General features: G+C 41.5%; 1 protein-coding gene across 12 annotated transcripts in view; it reads left to right on the top strand.

Annotated features, from left to right (window-relative positions):
* Positions 1-22106, top strand: part of TNRC6B (trinucleotide repeat containing adaptor 6B) — a 256919-nt gene that overhangs the window by 112914 nt on the left and 121899 nt on the right. Inside the window, exon 1 of one of the 12 annotated variants that reach the window (XM_054506808.2) lies at positions 2499-3550. The exons of the other annotated variants lie outside the window; for them this stretch is intronic. Coding sequence (XP_054362783.1) covers positions 3546-3550 — 5 coding nt within the window. The 5' untranslated portion in view covers positions 2499-3545. Of the gene's footprint in view, positions 1-2498; positions 3551-22106 lie in introns of those variants that run through there. 12 annotated transcript variants of the gene reach the window in all.

The raw sequence follows: 22106 nt of genomic DNA, 5'->3' as shown, positions 1-22106 counted from the left end.
TTACGTGTTTTCTAGATTGTTGAGTTAAATGTTCAGTTCTTTTTTCCTTCCTTTCTTTTCTTTTCTTTCTTTCTTAAAGATTTTATTTATTTGTGAGAGAAAGAAAGCACACAAGCAGGGGGAGTGGCAGGCAGAGGGAGAAGCAGGCTCCCTCTTGAGCAAGGAGCCTGATGTAGGATTCGATCCCAGGACTCCAGGATCATGACCCAAGCCAAAGGCAGACACTTAACCGAGTGAGCCACCCAGGCATCACTATTTTGTTTTTAAGAGACCGGGGTGGGGGGGGGGGGGCGCAGGGGGAGGGGCAAAGGGAGAGGGAGAATCTTAAGCAGGCTCCCGCTTGATCTCATGACCCTGAGATCATGACCTGAGCCGAAACCAAGAGTCAGGCACTTAACCAACTGAGCCACCCAGGCGCCCCAGTTCATTATTTTTTAATCTTGTTTCCTAATAAAAATATTTTAGTATATTACCACCAAGGTGCCAACTTTGAAAGATAACACATATGAGTGTATAAGTTCTGGTTTATTTGTTTAAAAAAGTGAGCCTTTGGGGCACCTGGGTGGCTCAGTCGGTTGAGTGTCTGCCTTTGGCTCAGGTCATGATCCCAGGGTCCTGGGATTGGGCCCCCCATCGGGCTCCCTACAGGGAGCCTGCCTCTCCCTCTGCCTCTCTCTGTCTCTCATGAATAAATGAATAAAATCTTCAAAAAAAAAAAAGTAAACTTTTTTGTTACTTTGTATCCTCATATTATAATAGCACAGTTTAAAAACACTGGTTAATGGTTAGTATGAAAAAGTACAGCAAATATATCACAAAGCCCAAAATGTCTGGAAATACAGTGAAAATAATGTGTTTATTTCAGCTATTTCTTTAGATAAGCAAGTGGACTAATTGCTTTAAGGTTAGAGGTATTTCACAAAACAAAGCTGTCTAGAGGTTGAAGAAAACATATTGATCATATTGTTAGAAAATAGAATTAATATTTTGTTTTGTTTCTAAATGTGTTTATGTTTTCTGGCTTTTCATGCAGCTTGTTTAACACTTACAAGGTAATACACACACATACATATTTATACAGTAATATTCTGCATTGGGGAATGGAGACTTAGCAAAATTATAAAGAAACCATGTCCATCACAAATTAAAACAAGGCAGCTGTACAATCTCCATGCATTTTAACATGTTGAGCATGCTCCACATAAGTAAGCTTTCCATAACTCATCTGGAAGGTATTGGAAGGATAAAAATAGACTAAATATTCAAAATTTCCATCCAAGGAGTTTCCTGCTTTTGCCTACATCTCAATTGTCAGTCTGGGTCCTGGCTTTTGCTCCACTCCGGGCTGCGAGAAGACAGTGGAAGCCTTTTACACCATAAATATTCAAGCCGCCAGATCATTGAGGCATTGGCTCCGCCTGCCCTGAAACAGTTCCTTTCCTGTTCTTCTGTCGGAGTGGAAAAAGCAAGGGAGGAAGGCTGTATGAAGACCCAGAAGCCAGGATGACAAACGTGTGGGATTTAGGAAGGGTTCATAGGTTCCTTTTCGAGGAATGCCAGGCTTACAGAATCCATGGGTTCTCTGCTGAATGGCATGTCAGATTACACTTGGTCAGCCTCGTTCATTTGGGAGACTCACACTGTGGATCCCACTAGTTTTGGTTTATAGAGATAGATGGAGTTTTGAGTCACAGGGCACTTTTGCCTGCTCTATTTTAGTTACTTTATTTCCAAAGCAGTCCTTAGAACAAACAGATGGAGGTGAGTTTCTGGAAATGATGTGACTTCCATTCTTTATATTTGGGTGGCAGATCTCCTCCTGTCCAGCACTTCTGAATAGAAGTCCAAGTCATTCATTCGTTCATTTATTCACCAACTATGTGGGGCCTCAGACAGCAGTGAAGGAAGATGTGGTGTTTGTCCTTACACACACTGAGGAAGATCAACAATAGGCAAATTCTTACGCAAACAATAAATTGCGGCTCTGATCAATGTTATAAAGAAGCAGTAAAGGATGTTAATGGGAGTGTTGAATAGGAAGGCCTGGTCTCTACTGGAAGGGTTAAGAAGGCCTTCCTGGGGTAATGACTTTTGAGATGGCAAGGATAAGATGAACAGAACTGCTAAAAGAAAGAAGCCAAGTGCAGAGTTTTCGAGAGGAAAGGAACCAAAGATACCATCTAGTAATGTCCAGTCTACATTCCAGTCAGAAAACTGAGCCTGAGGAGGTAAAGGGATTTGCCCACCTAAGCTTGCACAGCCTGTTAGCCCCAGGGCTAGAGACGCAAACCCAGCATGGGTTTCTTAGGTGGGTATAAATTGAGAATGCATATAGCCAGAAGAAGGGACTTAGGGATGGGGAAAGCAGGTAGGTTTTAAATTTCATGCTTACTCTTGTCAGCTGCAGAGCTACTTCCTCAGGTGGGAGAAGGGATTAAAGATGGCTGGAATCTGGCCTATCCTAGAGGTAGTCAGCTTGCTCACGCTGCAGCATGGTTTTTGTTTGGGGTTGGGGGAGGAGGTATCAAACACACATACACCCAAAACAATACATGTGGACTTCAGTTGGGAAACCAGTCCCTGTGCTGCTTCTGTCTAGCTGTGTGATTTGAGATAAGTCACTTAACCTCTCTGAATTGCCAGGTTCCGTTTATACTTAGGTATATTTCCTTTTAGTCTTCTCCTTTGCATTTTAGGAGCTTGTCAGAGATCAGTTGTGCCCTGTATTTCACCTTCACCTAAAGATTTTATTTATTTATTTGACAGAGAGATAGAGAGAGAGAACAAGTAGGCAGAGGGAGAGGGAGAAGCAGGCTCCCCACCAAGCAGGGAGCCCCATGCGGGGCTCGATCCCAGGACCCTGGGATCACGACCTGAGCTGAAGGCAGACGCTTAACCGACTGAGCCACCCAGGCGCCCTCACCTTAATCTTTAAAAACTAGTCTCTTGTTTGGCTAAAGCATTGTTTAAGCCCCCTTTTAAAGAGCAGTTTGCCAGCCCATGCTTGCCCAAACAACTAGAGAATAACTGTAGCAAGCAAGCCAAGCTCCAGGATCTGCAAGAATCGTTAGCAACTGAGCATATTTCTATAAACCAATAAAGGTTTTTATATTTTGTTCATCTGTTACCCTTATGCTGTTGCCACTTTCACATTCAGTGTGTGTAGGCGGAGAGTATGAGATAACAGCCTTTCACAAATGAAAGTGAGTGGAAAAGGGCTGCTTTCCCTTTAAGGCAGTTTCAACCCCAGCTCCCTCCCCTTTCCTGATTGACAGACCTACCCGAAGTCACATGATCCGCCTCTATTTGAAGGTCACAAAAAGCTGCTTCCTTTAGAGACAGAGGGGGAGAGAGAGAGCAAGAGGGAGAGTTAGTGAGAGAGAGTTAGTTCAAGCCAAAATGGCCGACAGAGTCTCTGCTGGTTTCTGAATATTTAAAATACAAAAAAACAGATAGACAAAAAGAAATCATTTTTTGGACCTTTTTTCATTTCCATTTCTACCTTGTATGCCTCAATTTGCTGGATTTAAGCACTGCTGCACTTTATGAGGTTGGTAAATATTTTCAATTTTTTTTAACCAATTGATGTATATGGATCTTGTCTAACCGTTTTCACTAGTGATGTTGCAAATGGACATTTGTCTAGCATGGAGACTGGCTTCAGACGTTTCGTGAATCTGTGTAAATCAGACCCGTGATGTACTTTTGGTTCGGCATTTTAGAAATGGAAGAGCCGTGGTAGAATATTTAAATTTTGAAGTGATTTAATTGCACTTTTAATTTATATACAGATTTTCATCATCATTTCTGTCTTGCAAATAAATGAAACTACGAGTAACTGGAGATTTGATATTTAGAAAGAGGTTTTTAAGAAACACAGACCTCTCCCTGCCCCCTTAAATCTGCTGCAAAAATTTGCATAAATATAAATGGGTTTGCATTCTTTCGGCTGCTAAGGCCGACAAAGGATCTGGGAGGGCAAGCACTACCACGGGGAAGCTTTTTTTTTTTTCTCCCTTAAAGCTAGGCCATCCTTCCTAGAGAGATGTAGAACCTAAAATAAGACCTGATACATTTTAAACATCAGGCTGGGGGCGAGTGAACACCAGGAGGTTTGGGGTTTGTAGATTCCCCTGCTTGAAAACCTCCCAAGCAATGTGTGGATCACCCCTCTCTGCGCGCGCTCGTTTGCACTGGGTCTCTGTGTGTGTTCTCAAATGTGCAGCCAGATGCGCTTTTATTTTGATCGTGGTTTGAACCAAACGGTAGGACTATCTTGTAAACATGGTGTTTTTAAGATCTAAACAGCTCTTCACCCCATCAGGAATGAATTCTTTATCAGCTTTTCCCTGTAGACTGGCCTCCTCCATTTCTCACGGGTTACAATTTTTGTTTAATTTTATACAGACGAACTGGGCTTTTCAGCACAAATTCAGCATCTGTGTGTGTGTGTGTGTGTGTGGTTGCCTGTTTGGGCCATGTATCCATTGTTGAAGTGGTTATTTAGGGTCACGTAAATAGATAGCTCTATGTATGTGTATGTTTTTTACCCCCGAAACCGTGCGGTGCCCTCAAGTTAAATTCCATTACTCCCAGTACAGGATTCTAGAAAGCCTGGGAGCAGGGAGGGAAGAAAGCTGAAAACTTGCTTTCTCAGAGCCACCTCCCCCTATCATTGTAAGAGTGTGATGTAATGCTTCTCGTCTGGTGGGCTGAAAGGATCGTAGTTTGTGATGTGGCGGGGAAATTGCCCCCACCCCTGAGTAAATTACCCCACCCCCTCAGCACATCCCTGGCTCTGAGAGGCCTTGTTTGCTTTTCTTTTTTCTTTTTTTTCCTAATTTGTATCCTCCTGATTTATGCTGGCATACTGGCATGAGAAAGAGACTGTTCTTCTAAATCTGTTATAAAGTATAGTTTAGAAAGGCATTTAAAATATGCAAATGGGTGGAATTGTCATATCCCCATCATTAAATATGTAGACTTGGATTAAAGCTAATTAAGCATAAATGGAATAATTTTGATCAGAAGGGAGCAGTGTTTTTGTTTCCTTTTTAATTAATCTAATTATAAGATGCTTGCTGGGCCTGCAAGTGTTAAAAAAAAAAAATGGAAGAAATGCTGGCCCGTTTTGAAAATTTGACAGTCTGGAAGAGGGTGTGTAGTGCTTTCAAAAGCTTTATTCACTGTTCAAATGGATTGGCCCCTTGTGCTGAAAATGGCCTGTTTCTTTGGGCCAATTGTGTGTAGATGAAGGGACTTTCACGCTAATTTAACAAAAAGACTCTGCATTTGAATACATAAAGATAATTAAAGTTCTCCATCTCTAAAGAGCAAGTATTTTATTATTTTTCTAAAATTAATGTTATTATATTAGTAATGGAAATAAGTAGAGAAGTGACAGTTTAAATTCAATGTACATCTTTTGGTGATGTAAGTTAAGCTTTTGTGTGAGGGGCTTTGGAAACATTAAAGAGGTAGTCTGGAACAAATTTGTCTCTTTAAAATTTTTTTTACATCTTGAATTTAGAGGAAAAGACATAGAAATTACCATAGTGATAGGGAGTGTTGCTTTGTGGTGGACCTAAGGAAAATTAACGCTCTCATTATTGTTTTTTCTGAAAATGAAAGCGCTTATTTGGGGCTTTACTTGTTAGATGATTCATTTTACACCCATTTCCTAAGTTGGCCTTATAGGAGAAGAGTGCGAAAAACCTAAGCTTTCCATGTTTTGCCATTAGCTTGTTTTTGTGGACTGTGTAAACATGGGAATAGCAGGTTAATTCAGTTTGTGGAGCGGAGGAACCAAAAGCAGGGTGCCTGTTCTCCCGCAAGAAGGAGAATGATACAACGAATGTGAACAGAATGCCATCTGAGTCTTTGAAATGTTTTTATAAATATTCTTTTCTCCTAGACAGGTTGAAAAGTGAGATAAATAAGACCTGGTTTCACGTATGTTAAGCGTTATGGCTCTGGTGAGTTTCAGAAGCTCAGCTGCCATTTTGGATCTAAGTTCCTGCAGAGCCAATCCTGATGGCACACCAAAACTATGGTAATTCGGAAGCAAATACAAATGAGTAGTAAATTAAGTGTGCAGATGGATAGTATTTAATTTGTGCCTTTTGTTGAAGTTTTCTTTCTGTTGATAGTGTGAGACGAAGCTTTAAAAACTTTAGAGATGTGGCTGATGTTAGGAAGAGCAGAACCCAGGGATATTAGAACTTGGATGTTATGGTTTTTAAAAACGAGACGGCGTATGCAGAGGATGTTTCTTACTGGAGAAAACGAATATAATTCTTACTTAGGATGCCCGCTGCCATCCATAGTTCCTTATGCTGGGTCTACTTGTGATACTATAATAATGTCATTATTCACAACCCTGCCCTGTCTCAGAAAGAAATGTCACAGATTCATTATTAAGATTTTATTGAAACATCACAAAAATTGGTAGCGCTAATCTATCAGAAGTGGTATCTTATTTTTAAACTGTTTCTATCCTTCCATCTGGGTGCCAGAAAGGAAGCATCGGCATCTCTTATATTTAGTGGCAAACTCAACTCTTGTTCGGCTTTGAATGGCCGTTTGTTCTTTCTCACCACGAGGGCCATCCTTTAAAAATAAACTTCTAAAAATTGAAGCAGAGTCTTCTAAGGCTTTTCCAGTTCTTTACCTGTGCAAGAGAAGCTGAAAGAGTGATGTGTGATGATGAGGCCTTCAGGTTCTATAGAGAAGGCTCAGCAGATAACAATAGTAGTGGGTGGGCCTCACCCTACCCGTATGCCCCATGACGGAAATGTTTTGGAGAAATTTAATTTTTCTAACTTAGCATAGTCATGGTTCTTCAGTTTAAACTGGACAAGGCCCTGAGGCGATATGGATGAATGTACTTTGTTCCTGCCCTCAAGAAGTACCAACCTAGCAGGGAAGATAATCAGATAAAGAGACCATCACAACTTGGTGCTGTGTTGCTGTGTGTGCAGTAGTTAGAACAGGTACCTGATACAGAAGTATCCTGAGGACCTGCATTAGGAGAGCCCTTATTTAAGCAGCTAAATAATTACTCATTTTTAGTCATCATTTGGGTATTAGATTTTCATTAAGTGTAACTTGGGATTTAAAGATGGGGTTTCTGACCACCTTTGGTTGGGGAGGGGGCAGCATATTGCTAATTGTTTCCTAGTACAGTATTGTTCGTGGATTTACACCAATCACCTTCTCTCACCCTCTTCTTGTGGTTGAGGCTGGTGGTGGAGTGGACTGGGGTGAATTAAAGCCACTTGGCCTGAAAAGGGATTTAACCCACGACAGTGACATTTTAACATTTTCTTTTCTTCCTTCCTTCATATATTCATTCAGCAGTCATTTATTATGCCCTGGCATGTGTTGGGTGCTATTGTAGGTGCTGGGGGATCTAAGAATTAATTTGGTCAGCCCATCGCCCTGAACAGCCCCTTGGTTCATGTGGAAATATTCTCCATCTGGTGACTATCTAACCGATCGCTTTGGGTTAGGACTAGGATAACACTATAGCTCCTTTCACCTCATAGTCTCTTTGCTGAGAATCAGGAAATGAATGGTAATTTTTGCTTCTGGTAGTGCCAGAGATTTCCATTTAAGGTTGGACAAGATAGTCACTTTATTCTCCATTTTCTTTAGCCATGCAGAAGTATCTCCTCAAAATTATCTTTTAAATAATCCCTGCGAACCTTGCAACCTAAGTTACCTCCTTAGTTACTCTACCACATCCTTCACTTTTACCGTTTTAATATCCCTTAATTGTGTCACTATCTGAAATTACATTATTTGTGTATGATGCATCGTTCCCCACAAAACCATACGCTTTCCTGAGAGCAGATTTTGTTTTGCTTGTTGCTCAATCCCCAGGATCTAGAACTGGGCTTAACAAGAGTGAATGTTCAATAAAAATGTGTTTGAGTTAGACTGGAGTATAAGGTCACAGGACCAGCGATGTGACCGTAAGTCCCTGTTTCTTCATCAGTAAAATGGGGATCATACACTGTTGTGAACCATAAAGGAAATGTATGTAAGAGCTGACACCTAGTTGCCTTGCTTAGTAAGTATTTCCTTCCCCTTTGCTCTATCTCCCTTTGTTAAATAAACCAGAAAGACTTTTATGGCCCCACAGATGCCTCCATTCTTTCTCCTGGCTCACAGGATCATGAAATGTTTGCACCGATTGCACTGAGCTTCAGCCTGGATAAGGACAGGAGTAGTGCTGAGCCTTTTCTTTTTATTAAAAAGTCCCTACCTACATTCCTAGGGTCTGATGTCGTCTCTTCGTGCTCTCCAGTTTCCTGCAGGCTCTGCCTCTGTGATGTATCCACATTTGTTTGGCTGCTTTTCATACACTCTGTGTTTTGCATCAAAAGGTTCTCAACAGTTTCAGATGAGTTGGTCCCAAGTTTACAAGACAAGGGAGAACATAAAATACAGTGTTTTTTCCTTCATTGTGATTATTCTGAGCCTGTACCTGTAAATTCTGTTTATTTAATGAAACTATTAATAGTTTTGATTCCACAGACAGATAAAATAAAAACTTAGGTCAATTGCCACTTTATACAATGCTGTCAAATAAATATAGATGTCCTAGAAATGGCTTTCATTCATTGACTTGAGAATTTTTATTTATTTTATTTATTTATTTTTTATTATTATGTTCTATTAATCACCATACATTACATCATTAGTTTTTGATGCAGTGTTCCATGATTCATTGTTTGCGTATAACACCCAGTGCTCCATGCAGAATGTGCCCTCTTTAATAATTGACTTGGGAATTTAAAAAAAAATTTTTTTTTAAAGATTTTATTTATTTATTTGACAGAGAAAGAGAGAGCCCAAGCAGGGAGAGCTACAGAGGGAGAGGGAGAAGCAGGCGTACCACTGAGCAGGGAGCCCGACGTGGGGCTTGATCCCAGGACCGTGAGATCGTGACCTGAGCCGAAGGCAGACGCTTAACTGACTGAGCCACCCAGGCGCCCCTGGAATTTGTTTTTAAAAAAACTCAGAAAACTATTTTTTTCAAGATTTTATTTATTTATTTTGATGGAGAGAGGGAACACAAACTGGGGTGGGAAAGAGAAGCAGGCTTCCCACTGAGCAGAGAGCCCGACACGGGACTCAAACCCAGGACTCCAGGATCATGACCTGAGCCGAAGGCAGATGCCCAACGACTGAGCCACCCAGGTGCCCCAAAACTCAGAAAACTATTATGTTTACTCATTCAGCAAATAATTATTGAGTACCTATTACATGCTGGTTATTGAGGTAAGTGCTAGTATAAGAGTAGTGTGAAGATTTTCTCCTGGTACCATTGCTGAAGTTAGAAAGAATAGAAATACAAGGAGGCTGGCCAGTGCTCAGAGTGTTGGATGATTACAAGGGAGGGACATCCAACCCAAATAGAGGGACCAGCTTGTGCAAGGGCCCTGAGGCAAGAGAGGACATTGGCGCACTTGGAGAAGTGCATATAGAGTGTTTGGACATGGTTGGAGTGTGATGTACATAAAGAAAGAGATGATCTGGGAAATGAAAAGCAAAGCTGTAAAGATAAACACTGGCTGGATGCAGAAGGTCTGTAAGCCATCTTTGGAAATCTTGATCTTAAGAACAATTAAAGGGTCATCAGCAGGAATGTCACCTGCTTAGATTGGGTTTTTGAAAGATGACTCTGGTTGCACGGTAGGAAATGTCTGGAGAGTTGAGTATAAGAGCAATAGTATTGCGGGCATCCCAGGTAATGGTGGCCTGAACTGGCAGCAGAGGTGGGAAGAAGTAGGTAAATCCAGAGACATTTAGGAAGATTTCACAGGACCTGAGCGCTGAGTATGGGGAAATTAAAGGTGATGCCTATGTCTCTGGGCTGGGCTACTGATGGGATGGTGGTATCATTCGCTGAGTAGGGGTCCATTTAGGAGACAGGTGTGGGTTTGAGATTATGAGCTCAGTTTTGGAGTTACTGAATTTTGAGACATCCAGATGAAGGTCTGGAGCAATTAGATATCTGTCTGGAGATAAAGATTTGAGAATAGTCAGTAGTCCCAAGTCCTCCAGCATTTTCCTTTTTAAAAAATTGATTTCTTTGGTAAGATGTCCAAAGATGGCAACATGCAGTGCAAGGTGCTGTTGGATGCTGTTAAGGGGACACTATTTTATAAAGAAGTTAAGACCACATATTCCCATTACCATGATGGTTGCCATTAGAAATACCAAAGGAGTTTGAGGGAAGAGAAAGACTAATTTTGGTCGGGTTGATCATCGAAGGCTTTATGAGTACCATGTATTTGAGCTAAGCCTAAAAGGTTGGTCAGAATTGTGTAGAGTGCAGACCAGTCCCGCTGGAGGATTAGTTATGTCCAGGGAGAATTGATGGGAGCTCAGAGCTGTATAGGGGAGCTGGGACACGTGCTCAGTAGTTTGAATTGCTTGTAGTTTGGATGGCAGGCAGAGGGGACTTGTTGAAAATATGATAGCAGTGTGTTCAAAGTGGTTTTTGAGAATGCTAAATGGCAATGGGGCAGAGGACTTGGGGGTAATTTAGAGTCGGGCAGGCCAGTTATGGTAAAAAGGGACTGTTAAGAAAGGGTCTGCTCTGAGAGTGCTGTGGTGTAGCTAGAAGAGGGACCAGGGACTTTGGGACTTCAAGGTGAATGGTGGGAATCTTCAGGAGTGAAGATGTACTCCAGGTCACACATCCTGAATTTAAGAAGGCAGTGGGACTCCCAGAGGCAGCTGTTGAGCAGGCAGCTGGCAGTGTGAAGTTGAAGCTTGAGAAAGAGGTCAGAAGTGGAGATAAAGGATTGGAAGTCATCCACATAGACGTGATAGCTGACGCCAAGCGAGTGGATGAGCTCACCATGGAAGTGTAGAGAATGGAAAAGAGAACTGAGAATAGGTCCTTGGGGACAGGAAGAGAAAGAGGACCTGGGAAAGGATTAAAAGGAAGGTGAGCTCAGTCGTTGAGCGTCTGCCTTCGGCTCAGGTCATGATCCCAGGGTCCTGGGATCGGTCCCGCATCGGGCTCCCTGCTCAGCGGGAAGCCTGCTTCTCCCTCTCCCACCCCCCCGCTTGTGTTCCTGCTCTCGCTATGTCTCTCTCTGTCAAGTAAATAAATAAAAAATCTTTAAAAAATAAATAAATAAATAAAAGGAAGGTGATTGTGTGGGACAGTTTGGAATAGTTGCTGAAGAGGAGGGAAGGACTTCTCAATCTCAGATGTGGTCAGCAGGAACAACAGTATATGGTGACGGCAGCGTTCCCAAACCTAGTGTTGGGAGGTGTTCCGGTGGGAAAGGTTTGGGAATCATGAGGTTACTCCAGCACCATCCAGTAGAAATGGAATGTGAGTGACACCTGGCTGCCTCAGCCAGTAGAACATGTGGCTCTTGATCTTGGGGTCCTGAGATCTAGCCCCATGTTGGATATAGAGATTGCTTAAATAAAATAAACTTTAAAAAAAGAAAAAGAAATGGAATGTGAGTCATGTGTTAGTTTACATTTTCCAGGAGTTACATTAAAAAAGTAAAAGCAACAGGTGAAAATAATTTTAACAATGTATACTTTATTTAACCAAATATGTGCAAAATATTATCAATTTAACATGAAATCAATTTTAAAGTACTTAAATATTTAAATACTTAAAATTAGATGTTTGACATTCTTTTTTTTTTCATACTAAGTCTTTGAAATCTGGTACATATTTTATACTTACAACACATTTCAGTTTGAACGTGAAATTTTCATTGGAAATAACTTGATCTGTATTTAGATTTCATAAAATTTACAGTTGAAAAAGTACACCCACATACCCAAGTTTTTCCAAACATACAAAAAGTTTTCCAGTAATGGAAATGAGTATCAACTTTAAATTTTAAATACTTGAACTAAATGTACAGTTGAAAATCCCATTTCTCAGTCACACCAGTCTTGTTAGAGGTGCACACTAGCCGTGTGTGGCTACCATATTGGACAGCGTGGGGTTATTGCAAAGTAAATGGGTTACCTTAGAGTTAATGCACATTTTGAAAATAGCCAAAGCATCATAAAGCATTCTTACCATTACAACGCATTCCATAGGACCGGTATTTCTTAGAACACATGTGGGATTCTGCTAGTGGAATTTTTAGAATTGGAAGGGTCAAATCCTAACTTTGCATGTGAGGAGGTGAACTTTGTGTTTTTATGGAATTGCACAGATTCCAAAATTTAAAACAAATTAAAAAAATTGTTTTGGCTAAGGTCAACAGGATGGTATATTGGTAGAAGTTCTTAAACATGCCAATTTGTGTCGAATTTCAGAATTGGTAGGTGCAGAGGCTTACGTTGAAAAGCAGATTCAGTTGGAGAGATGGGAGTATTCCTGCCCCCTTTTTGGCCTTGTTGAATTTTGGAGTTAGTGGGTTGGTGGTGGCTCCAGGCAGGAGATATGAAATTAGAACTTGAGTGTTCTTGGAAGCTTTCAGTCAGTGGTCCCAGCCATCTAGCGTAGGTGGAGGTGTTTGAGGGGGGGAAGGAGTGCCAAAGGGCTAATTATTTTGTGCATGTACCTCACTTCGGTGATATGCAGTCTGTTTGGTCTTACACTGTTAAACTCATTTTGTATTTCTTGCCATCCTGGGCTAGTATAATATTTACTAAATATGAGTGGTTTGTAAAAAGTAAGGTGAAAGATTTTTATTAAATCATCTCATTGCTTTGTAGTTACTAATTAGACCTTTTAAGTAATAACCAGTAAAGATAGAAATTATCTTGAATTGTGGTTAGAACCAAACAAACTTTGCTAACACTGGAGAGTAGGCAGTGGTTTTTGGTTGCTGCAGTTTCATTTCAGTGGACATAGGGGAGCTTATTTTTCTGTGAAGTGCCCTGTAAGAGTTTGAGATGTCAGCTATTCTGTGAAGCCCTGTGTTTTGTTTTGTTTTTAATCAGTATGGAAATTAATCCTTTACATTTTTGTTTTCCTTTAGAAGTGCATTTTGGTTATCCATTTATGCCTTTGTAAAAACCAGACTGAAGGGGTGCCTGGGTGGCTCAGTTGTTAAGCGTCTGCCTTCGGCTCAGGTCATGATCCCAGGGTCCTGGGATTGAGCCCCTGCATCAGGCTCCCTGCTCCGTGGGGGGCCTGCTTCTCTCTCTCCTACTCCCCCTGCATGTATTCCCTCTCTCGCTGTCTCTCTCGCTCTCTGTCAAATAAAATAAATAAAATCTTTAAAAACAAACAAAAAACCAGACTGAATAGAATAGTGGTGGGTTTAAGTAATGCCCTTGACTGCTGTAATAAAGTCAGAGACCTAGCAAAAGATCCCTCCCCCTCCTCCCGGGAGCCTAGAGCAGCGTCCTGTACCTCTCGGTGCCATTGTTTCTTTTACTCCTTTGCTTACAGAAAATACTTGCTGTTCTTTTTATGCCAAGAAGTTCCTATTTATAAGCTGAAGTTAGATAGATAATTGGGTAACTTCGAACAGTGGCTTTCAGACTTTTTGTTTGGCTCTGCAGTAAGAAACGCCATTTGCATTGAGGCTCTGTACATACTTGAATGTATACACAGAAGCAAAAGTATTGACTTTCTGCTACTATGTGTAATGTATTCTGATATATTCTATTCAAGTCTGTTTTGTTAAAAACAAACAAACAAAAACAACCCAGGGGTGCCTCGTTGGCAGTGGGTTAAGTGTCTGACTCTGGATTTTGGCTCAGGTCATGATTCCAGAGTCCTGAGATAGAGCAGCGGGGAGTCTGCTTGAGATTTTTTCCCTCTCCCTCTGCCCCTCCCTCTGCTTGTGCTTTCTCTCTCTCAAATAAATAAATAAATCTTAAAAAAAACAAACAAACCTCAAACCAAAAAAGCTGATCCCAACCCACTAATTTGATTTAATGATCCACTAAGGGTTGTCTCACTGAGATTTGGAGAGGTTTTAGGGAACCACCATGAGACATCATATTCCAGTTTTGCTGGTCTTGAGAATCAATGTATCAGTCCACTCAGTTATCACACCGACCATATTCATAGGCGATTTTTTAAAATGTTAATTTGTTACTTCACTGTGTGGGAGATGGATATTTTTGATGACCAGAATGCCCAGAGCATTCCATTCAGATCAAAAAAGAGTTGACCATCCATATTGAAGAATGGAGATATGATTTTCCTCTAGATTTTAGAGAACTTTAAGTAGAAAACACCCTTTTACCAGATTATATATTCTGTCTTGGAAAAGCCTCACAGAAAACACTGCCATACTCATCTTTGGAGGGGGCAGAGTGCTTTCCTGCCCCCTTTTCAGGTTTCATAAAGATGTATCTCTGCTATTAAAAAACAGGAAACACATTCTGTTTTCACACACACTTTAATACATTTGATAAGTTATGGATTTCCCACTGTTTGTTGGGGTACTAATAGGTTTGCTTGCAAAAAAAAAAAGTTCCTTTCCGAATTCTGAATTAAACTGGTTTTTGCTCACTACAGGACTTAGAGTCTTTAAGATGCTAATGTGCATTGGAATCCTAAGTAATGTGTTTATATAAAATCTTAAAGTACCAGGTTTTTGGTTTTGGGTTTTTTAGACACAGTTTAAGGAAATGCATCATTAGCTTTCCGTTTTGGTTATTCCTTTCTAAAACTCTGTCCTTGTCACACAGGCTGTATTTGGCCCAAGTCCCTTCAGACACTCTTGCATGGTGGGTTCCCAGACTTGGGTTCCAGGGAACTGTAACATTGTAAAAAGCAGTACTGGGAGCCAAGTGAGTTACCAGTTTTAAATTTGCCAGGTAAAGGCATTTTTAAAAAACTCACCATTTATTACCATTGTTTCAAAGAAAAAACTTTTTTTTTTTTTTTTTAAGATTTATTTATTTATTTGAGAGAGAGAGAAAGAGCACAAGAGGGGGGAGCGGGAGAGGGAGAAGCAGACTCCCCGCCGAGCAGGGAGCCCGATGCGGGACTCGATCCCGGAACTCCAGGATCATGACCTGAGCCGAAGGCAGTCGCTTAACCAACTGAGCCACCCAGGCGCCCTCAAAGAAAAAACATTTTAACAAACAGTTGAATGGAAGGTCTCAGAATAAGAGACATCTCATTAAGTTGAATATAGCTTTATGAAAACCATTACATAGGAAATATAGATCAGCACAGGTACTAAAAGTTCAGCATTTGGGAACCACATCCTAATTATAGACCATCACTTAGCATGTGTTACAATTAACTGTGTCCTTCTTGGTTTTTATTAGCCTCACTCATAGGAATAAACCTTACTTCAAGTTCTGGGACTATCTTCCTTCATTCTTATTTACTGGCTACAGTGGTGATGATTTCACTGACTCATACTTTTTAAAAAATTACTTTGTTCCCTCAGCACATACTGTAAGCAAGTAACCATTCTACTTCAAGAAAACAAGCCAATTCCATTAGGTGCTGAGCAGTTGTAGCATCTAAAGTAATCAAAACCTCTAGCAAAGTTTATCTGATTTAATGAAATACATAATGATGGTGATTATGTAAAAGTGACCGGTAGATCACAGAACTAAATAATATTACTTGTGTACATTTTTGTCAGCCTGTTGGGTCTTTATGAGTTATGAATAATGTCCATGGCAGATTTTGTCCTATTCTGTACATTTTTATGTCCACCATCCCACTTACGCATTTTAAATGACCAAGACCTTAAATCTGGCAGTCCCACATCAAAAGTCCCCGTTGTCTTTCTTCAGCCAGAGAAAGTGCTTCTTGGGTGCACTTTGTAATCAAGGGGTGCACGGCCAGCAGCTCACGGCCCTGCTTGGCAGTGATAATGCTTTATCAGCTGGTTGTGGGAGTGGCAGCCCCAGCAAGGGCTTTGCCTCTTCAGCATGGAGGAGGCCTGGGGTGGGTGAGGGTAAGGGGAGAGGTTGCGGTTAGCAGTAGAGGGTGTTCGGGAGCAGTAACATGAAGGGTAGACTTGAGTTTGGGCAGGATATGTTGTAGGTTCTGTGCACTTGGAAGAGTTTATTACCTAAGTGTTTATGTGTCAGATGCTGTATAGTGCTGGGAATACAAAGATAAAAACAACCTGACTTATCTTTGGGACTCAACCAGCGAGGCTGCCTGTAATAAAGATAAAAGCATGATGCCTGGGGACCCTGGGGGATGGGAAGAGAGGCCTAGGGCACTGGGGAAGTCCCACCAAAGAGGGAGCATTTGAGCTGTGTCTTAAAGGGTAATTAGGAACCACTTGGTGGAAGGGATGGTCAGTAAATCAGGGCCACTCTAGTGTAGTGGTTAAGAACTCAGGTTCTGAAGTCCGGACGGCCATGTGGTTAGATCAGCCCAGTGTTGGGCGAGTGTTATCTGAATGCCTCAGCTTTTCTCACCAGTAAAATGAGGAGTAATGATAGCACCTACTTCAAAGAATAGTTATGAGGATTAAATGAGAACACATTTGAAGTGTTTAGCATATTGCTTGGAGTCCGTGTTAGCTACCGTTTTCGTTAGTTTTATTGTCAGCACATTAGGCAGAGGAGAGAGTGTAAGCAAAGACAAGGAGTTAGGGACTGGGCAAGGGTGGGAGATGGTGAGATACTAGCAGGACACAAGGGCAGGCTGTCTGGGCGAGAGTTCAAGGTTTGGTTGGCCTTTGAGTATTCTAAGAAATTTGGATTTCATCTTGTAGAAAGCAGTTAAAAAAATCAGCGTTGCTTCACTTGATCTCCAGGTTAAGGATGTGATGGAGGGGGGAGAGACTGTGGCTGGTCAAAGCAAGAGGAGCGATCAGAAAATGTAAGTTAAGGTGGTGATAGTAAAGTTGGAAAGACTGGATTTTGGAGACACTGCTGAAGTGTAATCCATTGTTTATGATCAGAAAGGGAGGAGTTGTAGGTAAGGCCCAGGCTGGGAGGGTGAGTGATGCCATGAGTTGGCATGGGTGTTCAGTGGGTAGAGGAGGGATTTTGAGTATGTAGTAGGGTGAGGATGATGGGGTCTGAGAGGATGTGGTTTTACTTTGGACATATTTTAGGTGTTTGCTGGACATTTAATATAGCTGGGCAGGTAGAAATAAGGGTCTGGAGCTTACGAGAGTTTCCCAGACATCAGTTTACATCTAGAGATAGTCATCTAGGCCATGACAGTGACAGTGTTCCCTTAGCATATGGTCAGAGGAGTGGGATGAAAACAGGAAAAAAGGTTTCTGCAAGAGAAAGAGTTTAGGGAAGTGAAGGATAGTCATCAGGGCGTCAATAGAAATAAGCCCCGAATTTGGGTAGTTAGATTGGCCTGGAGGAGCTCAGTGCATCAGGTTCAGGGCTCCGTTGAGCCCAGTAGCCCCAGCACATTGTCATCCTGTTTGCCCTTGTTGTCACATTGGGGAGTCTTCCTATGTGTTTGGGGGTCTTTTTCTGTCAATACAGTGAACAGCTGTGGGCCAGAAACTAGTTGTGCTCACTTCTATAACCCAGCACTGTGCCACACAGCAAGTGCTCAGTGGACTTTTTTTTTTTTAATTGAAATATAGTTGACCTACAATGTTGTGTTAGTTTTAAGTGTACAACGTAATGATTTGACAGTTCTATACATTATGTTACACTCACCATGATATGTGTAGCTACCATCTGTCTATACATCTATAATGTTATTGACTATGTTCCCCATGTGATACGTTACATCTCCATGACTTAACTTATTTTATAACTGGAAGTTTGTACCTCTTAATCCCCTTCACCTATTTCACCATCCCCTTAGCCCTCTCTCCCCTGGCAATCACAAGTTTGTTTGCTATATTTATGATTCTGGTTTTTTTGTTTTGTTTTTAGATTCTACATATAAGTAAAATCATGTGGTATTTACTTAGCATAATACCCTCTAGATCCATCCATGTTGTCACAAATGGCAAGAACTCATTCCTTTTTTTTTAAGATTTTATTTTTAAGTAATCTCTATACCCAACACAGGGCTCAGACTTAAAACCCGTGTACAACCCCGAGATCAAGAGTCACATGCTCTACTGACTGAGCCAGCCAGGTGCCCAAGATCCCATTCTTTTTAAGAAGCTGAGTAATATTCCATGTTTATATATCTTCTTTATCCATTCATCTGTCAATGGACACTTAGGTTGCTTCCATATCTTCATTACTGTAGATAATGTAATAAACATAGGGGTGCATATATATATATTTGTTTTCAAATTAGTGTTTTTGTTTTCTTTGGGTAACATACACAGTAGTGGAATTACTGCATTGTAGAGTATTTCTATTTTTATATTCTTGAGGAAGCTCCATGCTGTTTTCCACAATGGCTGCACCAGTTTACATTCCCAGCAGTGCCTCGGGGTTCCCTTTTCTCCACATCCTCACCAGCACTTGTTATTTCTTGTCTTTTTGTTACTAGCCTTTCTGATTCATGTGAGGTGATACCTCATTGTGGTTTTGATTTGGATTTCCCTGATGATGAGCTATGTTGAGCATCTTTTCCTGTGTCTGTTGGCCATTTGTATGTCTTCTTTGGAAAAATGTCTATTCAGGTCCTCTGCCCATTTTTGATCAGATTATTTGGTTTTTTGCTTTTCCATGAGCATTTGTTGAATGAATAAATGCATCAAGAATGACTTGGATTAACTCAACAAAACCTTTGAGTGTGAGTGCCTTATGTATTTTAATAGCTTTGCTAGTCTCTATGGATAAAGCAGTGAACAAAATAGATAAAAATCCCTCCCCTTGTAGGGCTTACATTCTAAAGCATGATTCGGAAGGCTAAGGGGAAGGAGCAGGTAGAGAGGTAATGATTAAAAGTATCAGATGAGCTTTGTATCCTTATCATCCACAGACTGAATTTGGCACTGAGTAGGCATTTGGTACAGTTAGTTGATTTGAACATGGGAGGGAGGGTCCAAGAAGAGAACTGAGGTGTGGGAAAAGATTTGCCATGTATGTGACAGGTTAGCCTTGGAGAGGGAAGAGTAAATTTGGAAATAGAGGGTAGGCTATTTGAGGGAGTTCCCTCGAGAGATATTCACCTCTGAATGGGAGTCACTCCTCTCTGTAAAATAGAAGATGAAGTCTGAGCAGATAAAGGGGAGCCTAAAGAGATAAAACATTTGGAAGAGCCTTCCCACCCCACCACCAAAGAAAAGGAAGAAAACCATGAAACATCTACCAGCTTTCAGGGCTTTGCTGAGAGAGAAGATCTTTCATTTGTGATTGCAGTGATCTTTGGCCTTGCAGGTTTTTTCCAGCAAGTCAAGGTGAAGAATGCAGTTGGTTAGGGTTCATTTGAGGCTGTGAGGACTGGCCTAGAAAGGTGTAGTGTGGGATAACCAAGGGTGAATGCTGGTGAATGTTCGAGAGTCCAGGCTCCATTGGGAGTAATATAAAACCAGGGTGCAGCAAATGACCTGGCAGAATAGGGAAAGAGAGGGTCTGGATTGGAGGAGGTGAGAACTTCCATATTTGAAGGGAAAGAGGAGTGCCTGGCTGGCTCAGTTGGGAGCATGATTCTCGATCTCGGGGTTGTAAGTTGGAGCCCCACATTGAGTGTAGAGATTACTTTAAAAAGAGTTTTGTTTTTTTTTTAAAGTGGAAAGATAAAATTACTTGCTGTGTGCTTCCTCTAAGGAATGCCAGGCACACTGTTCTGAGTGCCTTACATATATTCACTCATTGAATCTTCATGAAGACTCTTCAAGCTAACTACAGAGAGGTAGAATATCTTGCCCAGGGTTACACAGGTAGGACTAGTGGCCCAGATAGCCTTGGCTGCTTCAGTTGTGTCCTTGAGCACTATGTTCTACTGCCTTGAGGGGAAGCCAGGCATGAAAGCTTCTCCCAGGCCATGTAGCTTTGCTTCCTGAAGTTGCTGGGCCACCCTTGCTTCTAGGAGAACTATTTGGGGTGGCATGGAAAGGTGTGGTTGACTGTTGCCTCCTTTTTTAAAAATAAGTTTCTGTATTTTAGGCAACAGTATATTTTATGTAGAACTCTCAGATTTTTCCACCTGCCTTGTTCATGCCCAAACATCCTTTAGTAGGAAACCAAAGATGATTTCACAATTAAAGAAGACTAAATGCCTGTCGGTCCATGAGTTCTCTGAGCTGCAGCATCTGCATCTGTACTCTTCCCCCCACTAAACTGAGGTGAGCCAGACCAGATTGAGGGATGCAGAGACTGAAGAAAAGCTTGGCTGATGTGCAGTGCTTAAAAGGAGGGGAATCTGGCCATGTTGCCTGTTGCAGAAATAGCGGTATTGTCAGCAGTGGTTTGGCAGGGGATGAGGACTTAGAGTTCCCAGTTTGACAAACAAGACTGTGTTCTCTTCTCGGGGAGAGTCCCCTCGTGTTTTAGGTTACTAGTTGGACTTCTGTTAGGTGAGAAGTTTAGTCCCTGGCCCTGAGCCCTCCACCTGTGTCTGAGGTCTGTGACGTTATCGCTCAGAGCCTGGGCCCTTTGCAGATCCAAGGGAGATGCTCTTTGACCTTTGCTTGGAGGCTGTTAGGAAGCACGGAGGCTTTGCAAATGAAACATGTAGACCATTTTATCCTTCTCTATGAAGAAGGAATTACTTGTGGAAGCAACAGTGTATATTGGTGGTACCTCAGCGTTGGGTTTGTGTTCTTTTAATATCTGGCTTTGCTCTTGAGGCAGTTTGGAAGGAATGCCCTTATATCTGCCATCTCTTCCATGTAAACAAATTTTCATGATTTTAAAAGAAATGACACACCAAAACCACATAATTTTACATGCCAAAAGCTTAGATATTTCAAATATTGAACATACAGAGAAATAGATCATGTGGCATTATTTGCTGGCAATTTTTAGAATCACTCCTGATTCTCGTGTTTTATGTTGAGCCCATGTGTTTGAAATGTCTTATGTATTGGGACCTTTGTGGTTCTCCTTGGTTTGCTTCTGGGAACTAGCTTTTTTTAGTCTTTGTCTTTTTGGTTTTTTTTTTTAAACACACTGCTAGGCTAGCCCACAGTGCATCACATTATTGACACCTATTTTTTATTTTATTTATTTATTTGAGGGAGAGAGAGAGAGAGAGAACACCAGAGGTGGAGGGGCAGAGGGAGAGGGACAGGCAGACTCCCCACTGAGTGTGGAGCCTGACTCAAGGCTGGATCCCAGGACCCTGAGATGATGACCTGAGCCGAAACCAAGAGTTAGATGCTTAACTGACTGAGCTACCCAGGCTCCCCAACACCTGTGGTTTTTAAAATTGCTTATTACCTCTAATGGATTTTTAGTAACATGATCTTCTTTTGTCAGATATTAAATCCTAATATTTAGTCACTGGTACTTGACAGAGATGGTTAGGCAAAAACCAGAGATAACCCTCAGGCCAGGATCAATTGGGGTCTCTGGACTAGTTGGCATCTTTATTTGGAAGTCAAAATCGAAAATATAGCCTATTTATTTCTCAGTTCTTTCCTCCATGAATACTGATGCTATTCTCCTGGGTAAGGTATAAGTTGGTTGCTCAGTTTTAGGTCATAGAACTCTTGCTGGTATTTTTTCATGTTTCCCTTGTTTTGGTCAAGGGCAGACACAATTTAAGACAGTTACGGGGGCACCTGGGTGGCTCAGTTGGTTAAGCATCTGCCTTCTGCTCAAGTCATGATCTCAGGGTTCTGGGATCGAGCCCCATGCTCTGTCTGGCTCCCTGCTCAGCAGGGAGTTTGTCTCTCCCTCTCCCTTTGTCCCTCCCTCAACTCATGTTGTGTGCGCGCGCACGCGTGTTCTCTCTCTCTCTCAAATAAATCAATAAAATCTTAAAAAAAAGAAGGCAGCAGTTATGACCCATGTTCTTCTTCTTTTTTTTTTTTTTTTAAAGATTTTTATTTATTTATTTGAGAGAGAGAATGAAACAGAGAGCATGAGAGAGGGGAGGGTCAGAGGGAGAAGCAGACTCCCCGCTGAGCAGGGAGCCCAATGTGGGACTCGATCCTGGGACTCCAGGATCATGACCTGAGCCGAAGGCAGTCGCCTAACCAACTGAGCCACTCAGGCGCCCATGACCCTTGTTCTTCTATAGGTTCTCTCTAAGGTTCTGTATGACCAAATCGGAAAACGCTGCTCTGAATGATACTTTTTCTGTGAGACTTCGGGTGGGCTGAGGGTTGGGG

This window comes from Mirounga angustirostris, unplaced genomic scaffold, assembly GCF_029215605.1.
Source record: "Mirounga angustirostris isolate CCGP_5_RB_7025 unplaced genomic scaffold, mMirAng1.0.hap1 SCAF_5, whole genome shotgun sequence".
NCBI lineage: Eukaryota > Metazoa > Chordata > Mammalia > Carnivora > Phocidae > Mirounga > Mirounga angustirostris.
The sequence above is the reverse complement of the archived record's forward strand: the minus strand, read 5'-3'. Positions and strand labels throughout refer to the sequence as shown.